The sequence below is a fragment of the Notolepis coatsorum genome (genome assembly GCF_963971535.1).
Source record: "Notolepis coatsorum genome assembly, chromosome: 4".
Classification (NCBI taxonomy): Eukaryota; Metazoa; Chordata; class Actinopteri; order Aulopiformes; family Paralepididae; genus Notolepis; species Notolepis coatsorum.
In genome coordinates, this window is record NC_140168.1 from 10474711 (window position 1) to 10489053 (window position 14343).

General features: G+C 41.8%; 2 protein-coding genes across 6 annotated transcripts in view; one reads left to right on the forward strand and one right to left on the reverse strand.

The window, feature by feature from the left end:
* LOC311226401 (uncharacterized protein) overlaps nt 1-14343 on the reverse strand; it is a gene marked incomplete at its 5' end in the record, with an annotated part of 864333 nt that overhangs the window by 46519 nt on the left and 803471 nt on the right. The window lies entirely within an intron of this gene.
* LOC311227501 (BTB/POZ domain-containing protein 2) overlaps nt 4379-14343 on the forward strand; it is a 40333-nt gene continuing 30368 nt past the window's right edge. The window contains exons 1-5 of one of the 5 annotated variants that reach the window (XM_084313178.1): nt 4379-4728; nt 10648-10910; nt 11278-11543; nt 11631-11750; nt 12782-12938. In XM_084313178.1, the coding sequence (XP_084169304.1) occupies nt 10668-10910; nt 11278-11543; nt 11631-11750; nt 12782-12938 (786 nt within the window). In that variant the 5' untranslated portion in view covers nt 4379-4728; nt 10648-10667. Of the gene's footprint in view, nt 4729-7761; nt 7787-10647; nt 10911-11277; nt 11544-11630; nt 11751-12781; nt 12939-14343 lie in introns of those variants that run through there. The other 4 variants (XM_084313179.1, XM_084313180.1, XM_084313181.1 and 1 more) reach the window with 4 other exon arrangements.

Consider the following 14343-nt stretch of genomic DNA (forward strand, 5'->3'; position numbering starts at 1 on the left):
CTTGGTCTTGCAAGTCTGGTGATAGCTCCCTTCTGCAGCAGTAAGATCATTTACACAAGCTAGTCGCACTATTAAGAATGAGTCATACATGCTGCTTGTAGTATTCTGCTACTGACTCTCAAATCTTGTATGTCATGTAGTGCTTCTTTACGAACTTCTTGGCAAAAGATACATTGCTTCCAATCCATTGGAGGGATTTTGCTGCGTAGCCTAACATTTTGCATAGTTGCTGTGGATGCACATGGCATTTCTTTGGCAATTTTCTTCGATCCAGCCTTCAACCTTTCAATTTTACCTTTATCCATGTATGGCGCTCGGCAATCCCTATGCCATAAGAAATGGTGAGGCAAGTCTCCTTGAAATATCTCTGTAAGTCGACTAGTTGCATCTCGAAAATTGTCATTATGTAATTTTGACCGGAGTTCTCTGATAGTGTTTGCTGACTGGAGGCCATCCTTACTAACTTCCATGAGCTTTTGCTTTTTGTCTTTCTGACAGATGATGCACAACTGCAGCTCCATTGACACTACACTTTCTGTCGCTTCAGCCATGGTTTCAGTCACCAATTGACTAATTCAAACCTATAAGAAGATTTGAACAATCTTAGGATAAGAATGCAAACTGTAAGACATATGTATTGATTTAGCTTGCTCATTAAGACAGAAACGTTAGCCTGTCGTAGTCTGGCCTCTAAGGCTGAGCCCGAATGTTCGAACGTCCGAACATATTAAAAAAAACAAAAAAAAATAAAATGTTTTTTTCCTTTATTTTTTTTTTATTATTATTAAAAACGAAGGTTCAAACATTTGTTTGAAAAACCCTGACGAAGTTCGAATCCCAAAAACAGGGTTCGGGGACAGCCTTACTGGCCTTGTGAGATCACAGTAACATTAGCTAGTGACTAGCTAATCCCAGCTAAAAACTTGCTGACTAATGTTAGCAGCTAACAAGAACAAATTGCAGGTTGAAAAAACCCTCAGCACGGAACTAGGCAAAATCTGCATATGGCTCGCTGATAACAAACTATCATTACACATGGGCAAAACAGAGTCCATTCTCTTCGGTTCAAATAACAAACTCAGCAAGACCGACGGATTCTCAGTTACAGTGGGTGACAATATTGTCACAAGGAAAGACGAAATTACCTACCTGGGTTCCATCCTAGAGGCAAATCTTTCCTGTGACAAAATGGCATCCAATGTAATAAAAAAAGTCAACCAACGAACTAGATTCTTGTACCGGATCTCCTCTCTGGTAAACAAGAATACCCTGAAGACTCTGGCAGGAGCACTCATTCAAGGGTACTATGACTATGCGTGCACCTCATGGTACCAAAGCACCTCAAAGGCGCTTAAAACAAAATTACAAACATCACAAAACAAACTGGTCAGACTACTACTTGACCTGAACCCCAGAACCCACCTCACCCCTGCCCACTTTGCCAACCTAGGATGGCTTAGAGTAGACGACAGAGTACAGCAACTTGCAATGGGCCTGGTCTACAAGATACACTATACGACCGGGGTGCCCATGTACATGTCAAAATACTTCCCAAAGGTCAGTGAATACCACAACCACTACACCAGAGGAAGCTCAACAAATCATGTTAAACCCAGATTCGGCTCAAACAAGGGACTAAACACGTTTCGCAATTATGCCACAACAATGTGGAACGCCCTACCCAAAGCTGTAAAGGAATGTGAATCCCTGCCCACATTCAAAACCGCCCTTAAAGAGCACCTACGGGAGGCTGCAATTCGAAACTGGCCACCATAAATGCCCAAAACCCCCACCACCTCCTAATAGACAGTCTCCTCCCCACCGCATGTATATATTCCCTCCCCGCCGTATGTATATTTCCCTCCCACCCACCCACCCCCTCCTAATGTACAGTCCCCTCCCCATCATATGTATATACTCTGTCAGGATCTAGGGGTAACAGTACTGTATATTTGAATACCGCCTATGTCACAAATGTATCAGTACTAAATACCTATATGTCCCTATGCCATAAATGTCATGTATGTTGTGTATGTCATAAATGTCTATATGAATTGAAAATGGGGGACCCTGATGGAAACAAGACAAACGTCTTTCTCAGGTCTGCATCCCCTTAACAATTGTATGTATTGAGCCGTACTGTATTGTACCCATTCTGCAATCTGTTAAATAAAGTTTTCATTCATTCATTCATTCAACAGGTAAAGCCAGCCAGCCTCAGCCTCTTCTGTGAGAAGTGTAAGGCTAGGCTTCTTTCTGAGATCTAAATATGATAAAAAGCTACAATTATTTACACATCAGACACTACAATCACTTAACAACATAAAATGTCAAATTATCACATCAAAACAATAGCCATGACTTTACCTAGGTAACAGCTGTTATCTGTCCCATAGCAGAGCAGCCATTCTGATAGTGGGGATGCAAAGGTTCCATCACAGCAATTTTTTTTGGAAATAATAACAATAGCTGAGAAATTATTCATAGTTACAATTATTTTTTCACTATCTATATCATAATGAGATATAAATCTGAATATGGCATCGGATCCCCCATGTAAGAAAACTTACAAAAGCACATTTAATTCAGGTTTGTACCTTGTGTAGTCACACTTAACTCATTAAGCCCCACCATTTATTTTTTGAAAATTCGCCTTAAACAGCATGCTTACATTAAATTGCTTATATATCCAGATTTATAAGAGCTACTTGCATAAACTTGGTACCTGAAGAAAGCTAAGACTTGGGGGATTCCAATGCTGGTGTCCCACACTGTATAGTTATTACCAAATTGCTGCAGTATACCTGCAAACACTGAAGAAATGTCATTTTTGTATCCTCGCCTATACAAAGATTACAGTTAGACAGTCAAAAACACCCTGTTACTCTCATGGTTGCACCACAGCTATATTCCTACCTTCTTCCTCCATAGGTGCAGATGTTCTGTGCAAAGTTTCATGTCAGTAGAATAAGAAATTTGGGTTTAGCACCTGTTTTTGTGGAGAGAGGGCCTGGTGCTGGCGGCCATGTTGGATTTCTCAATTTTCAGGCCTTGTTTGAAATTTTTGAGCTTGGTATACAGCAGATTTGGATTCAGCACCCCTTAATACCCCTAGAAATGTTGTGTACCTAAAATAAACACGAAATGCCTTCAGCACTTTATACAAGCACATTTTCTGAAATTCTGCCTAGTCTATACATACTGTAAGAAAGAGTGCCTTGGTCTTTTGGACTTTTTTTTTTTAGATGCAAAGCACCTCATAGACTGGCCCTGTCACTAGCTCACCCAATCACTTGCTCGCACATTCACTCACACATGATTAGCCACTCTGCCTCTAGTGGCATTTCAGAGGCTTTGTATCCATGACTGCCAATATATTCCCCCAAAAAACAAACAGTGTAGATATATCAAGCTGCCATTGTTCCCTGCTTATTCTGCTCTGACAGGACATGCGTGTCAGTCACTATTCCTTGTTCATTCCCCACTATTACAATATAGTAGCAACATAGTAACATGATATGTCAGGATACCACAAATGTTACTCTTCTTCCCCTTTGGTGTTATATCCGGTATATACAGTATATGTATTGTGCAACTCCCTGGTAATACAGAACACTGTATACTAATGCTACCACTAATAGTCAGCTGACTTTGTCAGCTAACCTATTCAATGATTTAATCAACAAATCTGTAAAAGTGTTTTCCCCTCATGCAATAATGCAGAGGGACCTCTTTAAATCATTGGATGACAAAGGATAGTAATTGAATAAGACATATCAGATTTACGTCGGCAGTCCCATTACAAGAGCCAGTCCTGTAATACAGTGCTCCAGTACATGAGAACAGAAACTGTACTTGCTGTACTTGTACGGGCTGTATAATGACAATACATTTGAATCTAATCTAATCGAATTGAATCACATCATTTAGTTAATTCCCCCCGTCTGTCTCATGTCACAGTAGACCTGAGCAGCTCCACATTCTGCGTGGAGATGTTGGTGAAGATGGTGGTGCTAGTATGTTAGATCCAGTGATGCCACTAACGCGTTACTAAGTAACGCGTTACTGTAATCTGATTACTTTTCCCTGAAAATAGTAATCTAATGCGTTAATCTTTACAAGCCAGTAATCTGATTGCAGTTACTTGTCCAAGTGGCTGTGCTTTACTATTTCGTTACTATCTCATCATAATGCAGGCGGAATGCAGTATTTTCTTTCGTTTTCGACAGTCAAAAATACGTTTGGAGCTGTTTTCCTATGGTTTTCCTTGTATTGGGGAGTGACGTCACAGCACGCAACCTCACGTGTTGTACCATGCTGGTGGGCGCGGCTATTATTGTTATTATCAGGCTGACCAAAACATAGCGAGCTAGCAGGGAGACGCTCACGCTGGTAACGCTTTCTTGCACTGGAAGTTCAGTCACTAGTCTACTTAACGTTTGTGTCAGCTAAGCCGGGTGAAAAAAACATTCACTATGCGGAGGAAACAAAATACTGTCCGCATCTGGAATATACAGCACAGCACGACCAAACGGATAGAAAAAAAACCAAAGCCGAAGCATCGACTTCTACAGGACTCGGAGGTGCACCAGCCAAACAGCAAAAGCTGGATTTCTTTACTGGATTTAAACTTTACTACCCACACTTGAAGTGCTGATGCAGAAGACCCTCGCTCTGAAGGACACCCTGCAGGACACGACTGCAGGCCTTCCAGATGCCATAGTGCAGGTATGTTCCACCTTTGAGTTAAACATCTTTTGCATTGCACTATTCATGAACATGGAACACCATACTGCAGTATGTAGGTTGTCAGTAGCACACAATAATAAATAATAATAATAATAATAATAATAATAATAATAATAATAATAATAATAATAATAGCATAGGAGGAGCAGTACCGTTTAATAGACTGTTTTTTAAGAGCATGAGCTTCAGATACTGGATAGACCTTCAAACATAAAGAACATTTTCTTGAAGTATAACACTGCACTCAAGTGCTCCTGTGGAACGGCTTTTTAGTCTGGGAGGGTTGGTGCTCACGCCTAGAAGGAACAGACTTTCTGACAAGAGGTTTGAGAAGATTCTGTTACTGAGATATAATCACTGGTTTACTCACCCCTCTCCCTTGTTTCACTAGGAACATTAGAACCATATCTGAATGGGGCAGGCCTCAAAGGTAGGCTACATATCAGCCTACATGTGGTGTTATTGACCATTTATCTTATGTGAAATCTATAGATTTATAGATAGGCCTACCTGCCCTATTAGTACATTTGACTCAAACTGAGTACATTTTACTCAATTTTCTTTGTCATTCTTATGTTGTGGCAGCAGCAGGGGACGACGACTTCGTAACCTAGTTACTTTCAAAGTAACTAAGTTACTCTGATAATCAAGTAATCAGTAAAGTAACTAAGATTACTTTTTAAAGGAGTAATCAGTAATCAGATTACTTTTACAAGTCCTTTGGGCCCTTTAACCCTACATGAGGATTACATAGCTACTTTTCTGCAACAGAGACTAGTTTCCTAGGGCCAGGAAAAACAAAGGGTAATTACAACAAAACTTTGAGAGAACTTAATGTCTGATCTTGTTCAACACTGACAACACAATTTATTACATAGCTACTTTTCTGCAACAGAGACTAGTTTCCTAGGGCCAGGAAAAACAAAGGGTAATTACAACAAAACTTTGAGAGAACTTAATGTCTGATCTTGTTCAACACTGACAACACAATTAATTTTGACACCAACAAAAGCATTTTGAATGAGACCAAGAAGACTCATAACACCGTATAGCACAACTGTACTGTACCTAGCTCACATCATCGTATCCCTCAGTCAGAACCCATGTCATAAATGTGATGAACATGGTGTGCGTGTGTGTCACAAGATATTTATGTTTGAGAAGGCAAAAGGCAACAGATACAGGAAGATAACATAAAAAGCTCCAATGTCGAGGCGAAGCGAAAACAAACGTCTGTGTGTGTGTGTGTGTGTCAAGAAATATGTTAATTATCACTCCATACCAGTCTCATAGTTGTGTGTGTTCCCTCATGATGGATGAACATACGTGGCAACTGTACAATATAGACACGGTGGAATTATATATACCAGCAAATACCCAAATGTCCTGTCTCTCAATCAATCCCTTTGTCTCCCCTGATCAATCAGTCACCACCCTTTACTGTATCTGTCACCTCCTCCACCCTTTAACCCTCTCCAGCCCTCCCCAACTCACATAAACCACCCCCCCCTCCTAGCTCACCCCTCCTCCCTCCTTCAATCCTCCAACCCAATCTGTCCTATCTCACCTGGTCACACAACACATTTTCTTTTGGTATAAAGGCCTACGTTAAACATGCTTCTGGAGCTCTATGGAGGCTACTAGGCCTGTGTCTTCCTGGAGTCATCCAGCATAACTCTTGTATTTCGATACTCTGTTTGAGCTAAATAAACCTGTATTAACTAAGTCTGTAGTTGACCGAGTACATCCTTGATCCGGTTAAATTCTTCCACAACACCCATGAGCGAACACCAACACAAGCATGTACTGTAAGCAAGCAAGCAAGCTTGTGCACTCTCACACAAATACAAACAATTCCCAGTCATACTTTGTACTTGTGTTGTTTTTATTGCACACCTTAATCATTTAGCAAACAGATGTTCACAGTAACAATGCAATAGCAGAAAACAGAAGCGTGCCACTGCGCAGTGCAGCCTCTTAAGTGTTCAAAGTATTTATAGATATTTACATTGACAATATTAAAATCAGAGTACAATGCCCGAGGCCATCCCTGTTGTGAGAGGGCGGACTTAACCCTTTCTTCACCTCCGAGTACTTCTTAGACTTCGGCTGTACACTGTTAGTAGCTCTGTGAATCCTGTCCATTTTGGTAACCCAAAAACAAACAAACAAACAAACAAAAGAAAAACATTCAAGTATTTCTGTCATTGCACAGGCACTGGGTTAGCCAATAGACAGGACTCTTGGTAGGAAATGGAAATTGCATTGACAACAGTTTGTAGATCAAATATCTCAGCTTTGTTCTTCTTATCTAGACATAAGTTGGACACAATGTTAAATAGTAGCCAAAGGAACATCCCTTTAAGTAGTACCCAAACAGTCATGTTATATACCTCCCAAACAAAACTAAAAAGCCATTATCTCTTGAACCGTTCTCATTATTTCTGTGACTCACCAATAAATAATCATTTGGAAATGTCAAACATAACAACATACAAGTTGTGCAGTATATATTGTAGCCATTTGTAACATTGGTTTTTCCAATACCCTCTTGTTTTTAAACATTGCTGCACAGTATTCCAAAGACATACAAATCTAATAAAGATCTTCTTGAAAATGGTTATTGAAAATGTACAAATGGTGTTTTGTAACGAAATGCCTTGCCTTGGCGTCTAGTGGTGATGTAAAAGAGTAAACTGATCTCCAGTGGGCAAATTAGTTTGAAAAACAAACCACTGATATAAACTAATAGTAAACAATTCCAGAATTATATGAATTATTGAATGAGCCATTTTGTGTAACGTCTGTGGCTAACATTACAATACAATTTATATGTATATTATAATGATTTGTATTGAGCTAAAGAAGTGTGAAAGCGCTTTTATAAATAAATTAAAAGGTAAGCATTTAAGCAATATGAGTTTGTGTTACCAATGCCATAACATCTCATTTACAGTAGGAAGCGGAAGGGTTTGCAGTGCGCAAAACAAACGGCAGGAGGCAGCAATACACAACATAGACCACCGCAACACTTCCGGTATTTTGAGCTCATGGGAGATTGATTGATTGATTGATTGAAAACTTTATTAACAGATTGCAGAATGGGTACAATACAGTACAGCTCAATACACACAATTGTTAAGGGGATGCAGACCAGAGAAAGACTTTCGTCTTGTTTACATCAGGGTCCCCCATTTTCAATTCATCAGGACATATATGACATACATGACATACAGATAGTCAGTACTGCTACATCTATACATTTATGACATACCAGATTTGCAAATACAGTACTGTTTGTGATACAGAAGGAGTCAGGAAAAGGGAGTATATACATTTGACGTAGAAACTGTACATTGGAGGAGGTTGGGTGGGGGGGGGTTGGGTACACTGGGATATTGACAACCGTAATCTACATTGGAGGTGGTTGGGGGGGGGGGCACACTGTATAAACAAGCAAAACTGTACATTGAGGGGGGGGGGGGGAGACACTGTACAAACAAACAAAATTGTACATTGGACTATTTACAAAACCATACTCTGTAAATGACTGTACATTGGAGGGGGTTGGGTTAGGATATTTACAGGGGCCAGTGTTGAATTGCAGTCTCCCGTAGGTGTCCCTTGAGAGAGGTTTTGAAAGTGGGTAGTGATCCACATTCCTTTACAGCTTTGGGTAGGGCGTTCCACATTGATGTGGCATAATTGCGAAACGTGTTTAGTCCCTTATTTGAGCCGAATCTGGGTTTAACATGATTTGTGGAGCTCCCTCTGGTGTTGTGATCGTGGTATTCACTGACCTTTGGGAAGTATTTTGACATGTACATGGGTACCTTGGTCGTGTAGTGTATCTTGTAGACCAGGCCCATTGCAAGTTGCTGTACTCTGTCGTCTACTCTAAGCCATCCTAGGTTGTCAAAGTGGGCAGGGGTGAGGTGGGTTCTAGGAGTAAGGTCAAGCAGTAGTCTGACCAGTTTGTTTTGAGATGTTTGTAATTTTGTTTTTAGCGCCTTTGAGGTGCTTTGGTACCATGAGGTGCAAGCATAGTCGTAGTACCCCTGAATGAGTGCTCCTGCCAGAGTCTTCAGGGTATTCTTGTTTACCAGAGAGGAGATCCGGTACAAGAATCGAGTTCGTTGGTTGACTTTTTTTATTACATTGGATGCCATTTTGTCACAGGAGAGATTAGCCTCTAGGATGGAACCCAGGTAGGTAATTTCATCTTTCCTTGTGACAATATTGTCACCCACTGTACCTGAGAAGCCGTCGGTCTTGCTGAGTTTGTTATTTGAACCGAAGAGAATGGACTCTGTTTTGCCCATGTGTAATGATAGTTTGTTATCAGCGAGCCATATGCAGATTCTGCCTAGTTCCGAGCTGAGGGTTTTTTCAACCTGTAACTTGTTCTTGTCAGAGACCAGCAGGGCTGAGTCGTCCGCAAACAGGAACAAGTTGCAGTCACAAGCTGACGACATGTCATTTGCATAAATTAGGAACAGTAGCGGTCCTAGTATGCTTCCTTGTGGAACACCACAGCTCACTGTGAGGGGGGGGGGGATAGGGTACCGTTTACCTCCACCATCTGTTCCCTCCCCTCAAGGTAGGATTGCATCCAGCTCACTGATAGACTATCAAAACCAATTGCTTTTAGCTTGTCAATCAGAATGGAGTGATTGACCGTGTCAAAGGCCTTTTGTAGGTCCAGCATGACCATGCCGCAGTATTTGCCTGCGTCCACCTCTTGTTTGATGTGGTCATTCAAATAGAGAAGGCATGTGTCAGTGGAGTGGGATGTTCTGAAGCCAGATTGGAATTCGTAGATTAGATTTTTTTCCGCTAGGTACTTTTCGACCTGTTCGTAGACTATTTTTTTCATGACTTTCGAGATGGAGGTGAGAATAGAAACAGGGCGGTAGTTGCCTGGGTCTAATTCGCTGCCCTTTTTGTGCAGAGAGCGATTGATTGATTGAAAACTTTATTATTAACAGATTGCAGAATGGGTACAATACAGTACAACTCAATACACACAATTGTTAAGGGGATGCAGACCAGAGAAAGACTTTCATCTTGTTTACATCAGGGGACAAATGGGGGACCCTGATGTAAACAAGACAAAAGTCTTTCTCTGGTCTGCATCCCCTTAACAATTGTGTGTATTGAGCCATACTGTATTGTACCCATTCTGCAATCTGTTAAATAAAGTTTTCACTCGATCATTTATTCAGGGTCCCCCATTTTGAATTCATAATGAATTGCGGGGGAGGGGGAATGGGGGGATTGATTGATTGATTGATTGAAATTTGTATTAACAGATTGCAGAATGGGTACAATACAGTACGGCTCAATACACACAATTGTTAAGGGGATGCAGACCAGAGAAAGACATTCGCTCGTTTACATCAGGGTCCCCCATTTTCAATTCATCATTATGGGAAAAGGAACGTGTGAATGAATGTTGATTCATCATTAGTAGACTACTAGCTACAACAACCACTTATGTCAAAGCTATAACATCAACATCCATTCATGTACCCCCCCCCCCCTCTTTCCCCTCCCTCTCACGAGCTCCATGTAACGCGGAAGTGCAGTGGTCTTTTAACTCCCTCTCACGAGCTCCATGTAACGCGGAAGTGCAGTGGTCTTTAACTCCCTCTCACGAGCTCCATGTAACGCGGAAGTGCAGTGGTCATATAACCATAGATATATATATCCCGCGTCGCTCTCCCTCCCCCCTCCCTCTGTACTGTACCCATTCTGCAATCTGTTAATAAAGTTTTCAATCAATCAATCAAAAACTCTCACGAGCTCCATGCAGTAGTCTACATCCGGACATCCGAAAAACTACAAGAAGTGCGTTTTATGTTTACGCTCCTACGTCACCGCCCCTCCTGCTTCGAGTTCGAGCTGTCAGATTCAAGATGGCTGCCGGAGACAACAACAGCGGCAGGCCCCCTTGCCTTAATTTCTCCAGCCCGGGCCCGTTGGGGAACGGTCAGCCCAGCAACAGCGCCTTTTCGATGCCATCTTCCAACGGCGGACCCGGTACCGGCGTCGGGTCTGCGGGAGGAGGAGGAGCGCAGGGGACGGCGAGGCGGTCCAACCCGCAGTCGGGGCCCGGAGGAGGGGAAAGCAGCGGTGTTGTAGTTGTAGCTCTACCGACCGTATGTATATATTTCTCTCCCACCCACCCACCCACCCCCTCCTGATGTACAGTCTCCTCCCCATCATATGTATATTCTGTTAGGATCTCTGGGTAACAGTACTATATATTTGCATATCGTATATGTCACAAATGTAACAGTACTATATATACCTGTATGCCATGTGTATGTTCCTTTGCCATAAATGTCATGTATGTTGTGTAATATGTCATACATGTCTATGAATTGAAAATGGGGGACCCTGATGTAAACAAGACAAACGTCTTTCTCTGGTCTGTCTGCATCCCCTTGACAATTGTGAGTATTGAGCCGTGTGCTGTGTTGTGCCCATTCTGCAATCTGTTAAATAAAGTTTTCATTCACCCAGAACTCTGTCCAGCAGACCGCAGGAGCCATGGCCACCCCAGCGTCGAACATGACAGCGGTATCGGTACCGACGAGCCAGTCCTCGCTTTCAGCCACACCGGCAGCCCCGGCGTCTGTGTTGGTATATCGAGAACCCGTATACAATTGGCAGGCGACGAAAAGCACCGTGAAGGAGAGGTTCGCTTTCCTCTTCAACAACGAGGTGCTCAGTGACGTTCATTTCCTAGTGGGCAAAGGGATGGGGGTTCAAAGGATACCCGCACACAGGTGGGTGCACGCAATGACCGTTAAACACGTACAACTGTCATTCCAAACACCTGTATTTGTCATTTAAATGTTCTGTTCACTTGCCAGATTCGTTCTCGCCGTGGGTAGTGCTGTGTTTGATGCCATGTTTAATGGTGGGATGGCCACGACCTCGACGGAAATCGAACTGCCTGATGTAGAACCTGCTGCCTTCCTGGCACTGCTGAAGTAAGCGCGCGTGTGTGTGCGTGTGTGCGTTTTTTTTTTTTTAATGCGAGTCTCTCTCCCTCTCTCTCTCTCCTCTCTCTCTCTCTGATTGATTGAACATTTAATTAACAGATTGCAGAATGGGTACAATACACTACAGCTCAATACACACAATTGTTAAGGGGATGCAGACCAGAGAAAGACTTTCGTCTTGTTTACATCAGGGTCCCCCATTTTCAATTCATCATAACATATATTACATACATGATATACAGATAGACAGTACTGTTACATTTATGACATACCAGTTCTACAAATATACAGTACTGTTTAAGAGTACAACACCTGTCATAGAGACCCTGGCGTTGGAAACTCTGATTAATAGGCAGAGTTCCTAAGAAGAGAGTATACATTTGACGGGGAAGAAACTGTACATTGGAGGAGGTTGGGTAGGTGGGGGGGGGGGGGGGGACTGTCTCTCTCTCTCTCATATATATATATTAGTGCCGTCAATAGATTAAAAAAATTAACTAATTAATCTCTCAATTTTCTGTAATTAATCTAGATTAAAATCGTATTTCTACTTAAAACCGAAGCTTGTAAAATCATGGAATTAATGTAAAATCAACACAAAGAAAGTATATTTAGATTCAAAGACTATTTTAATAGCTTTCTTTGAATATAGTTTCTCTCCTGTGAAATACAAATGTTCAACAAAACCATCAACATTGACTCAGCTAGACCTCTTTCTTATATTATATTGAAAATGTTTCACTCCATAGATTAATCTAGATTACATTTTTTTAACGCTTTAAATAATTTACCGGTAAATTAATCTCCAGAGTTAAAGCATTAATTTTGACAGCCCTAATATATATTACCTAAAATATCAGGAAAAGTCATGGAATATATATATATTCCATGACTTTTCCTGATATTTTAGGTTTTTGCTGTGGTATCGTTTTAGAACCGGTATCGTGATACTTAGGCTGGTATCAAAATCAAAATGTGACAACACTAGTGCGGTGATGAAAACGTGATGCGTCCCACAGGTTTCTGTACTCCGACGACGTCCAGATAGGGCCCGAGACAGTGATGACCACCCTCTATACGGCCAAGAAGTACGCGGTGCCGGCCCTGGAGGCCCACTGCGTGGAGTTCCTCAAGAAGAACCTGCGAGCGGACAACGCCTTCATGCTGCTGACTCAGGTCCGCCCCCCCCCCCCCCCCCCCCCCGCACACCTCGTGAACTACAGAGTAGGGCTGAACGATTAATCGATTTTAAATCGAAATCGCGATTTGAAAAAATGCAATTAGCAAATCGCAAAAAAAAGAAAAATCGCTAAATCTTTTATTTTTTTATTTTTATTTTTTTTGAACCAGGAAGTCCCATTGAGATACAAGATCTCCTTTGCAAGTTGTTGTTATTGTTGTAGGAATGGTTTGGGAGAGGGAGGTAAGGGGTTTTAGATTGTGTGTTGTGAAGTTTAGACTTCAGAGAGGGAGAGTAAAGTACAGGAAAAAAGGTACTGTTGGGTACCGGTATCGATTCCCAGGTAAAAAGAAACATTTTCAGGCTCGGTGTCCCGAACAGACCCACCGCGTAGGCCAGATGCAAGCCGCATTTTACAATAAACCTCTGTGGGGCTGCCTAAAAAAAATTTATAACCGCAGATTTAATCGCAATATCTGTCCGAAAAATCGCAATTAGATTATTTCCCAAAATCGTGCAGCCCTACTACAGAGCCATGACGTTCAAACAACGGCTTAAAATCAAAAGTTGTTTTTGTTTTTCTGGCGTTCTTAACTCAATGGACGCCACAGCGATATGTGTGATGTGTTGTTAAAAGGCAGACGCTCTAAAATATAGGAATACGTGGCAGTGTTTGCAGGGCTATAACTATATTCTATATTATAGCTATGGATGCAATACTATTGCCCATTTGACATCGACTATCTATCGTTCAATATGTGTTAAAGAAATAAAAAAATTTCATCCATACATTCCCGTTTTATACCGTGGTGAATATGACTATAGTTTTAGAGTAATCCTGTCTAATCCCAGAAAACGACGCTATGCAGCAATTCACAAAACACGTTGCCGTTTCTCGCCTGTACACGCTACTATTTCGAAATCGCATCTATATTATCGGTATTATGTCTCATCATGAATGCATGAAAGGGGGGGGGGGGGGGTTTGATGCTTTGATCGTCACCAACGGCACACGTGGAGTAACGTTACACACATATATTGTGATCGAAGTGAAATCATGGTTGGATCACAGCAGGATTGATACCATATAGGCCTTACCTTCACTAGGATGTACCCCAAAAAGAGTATTCCAATTATTTGATCGCGAGTCCCTGAACGGTCGGCGAGATAACCCAACTATCATCGGGTCTGGCGTCCAAAGAGTTAAAGGAACACGCCAACTTTTGTGGAAATGAGCTTATTTGCCATTACCCTGGAGTTAGACAAGCAGATACCCTTTTCTTCTCTGTGCATGCACTAGGCTTAGGGAACAGCCGCACCGTTGGCCTAGCCTAGCGTCATTCACTGGAAGTAGGTGTGCCAGTGTAGCCTAGTTCCCAAACAGTCACGAAAACAAAACGG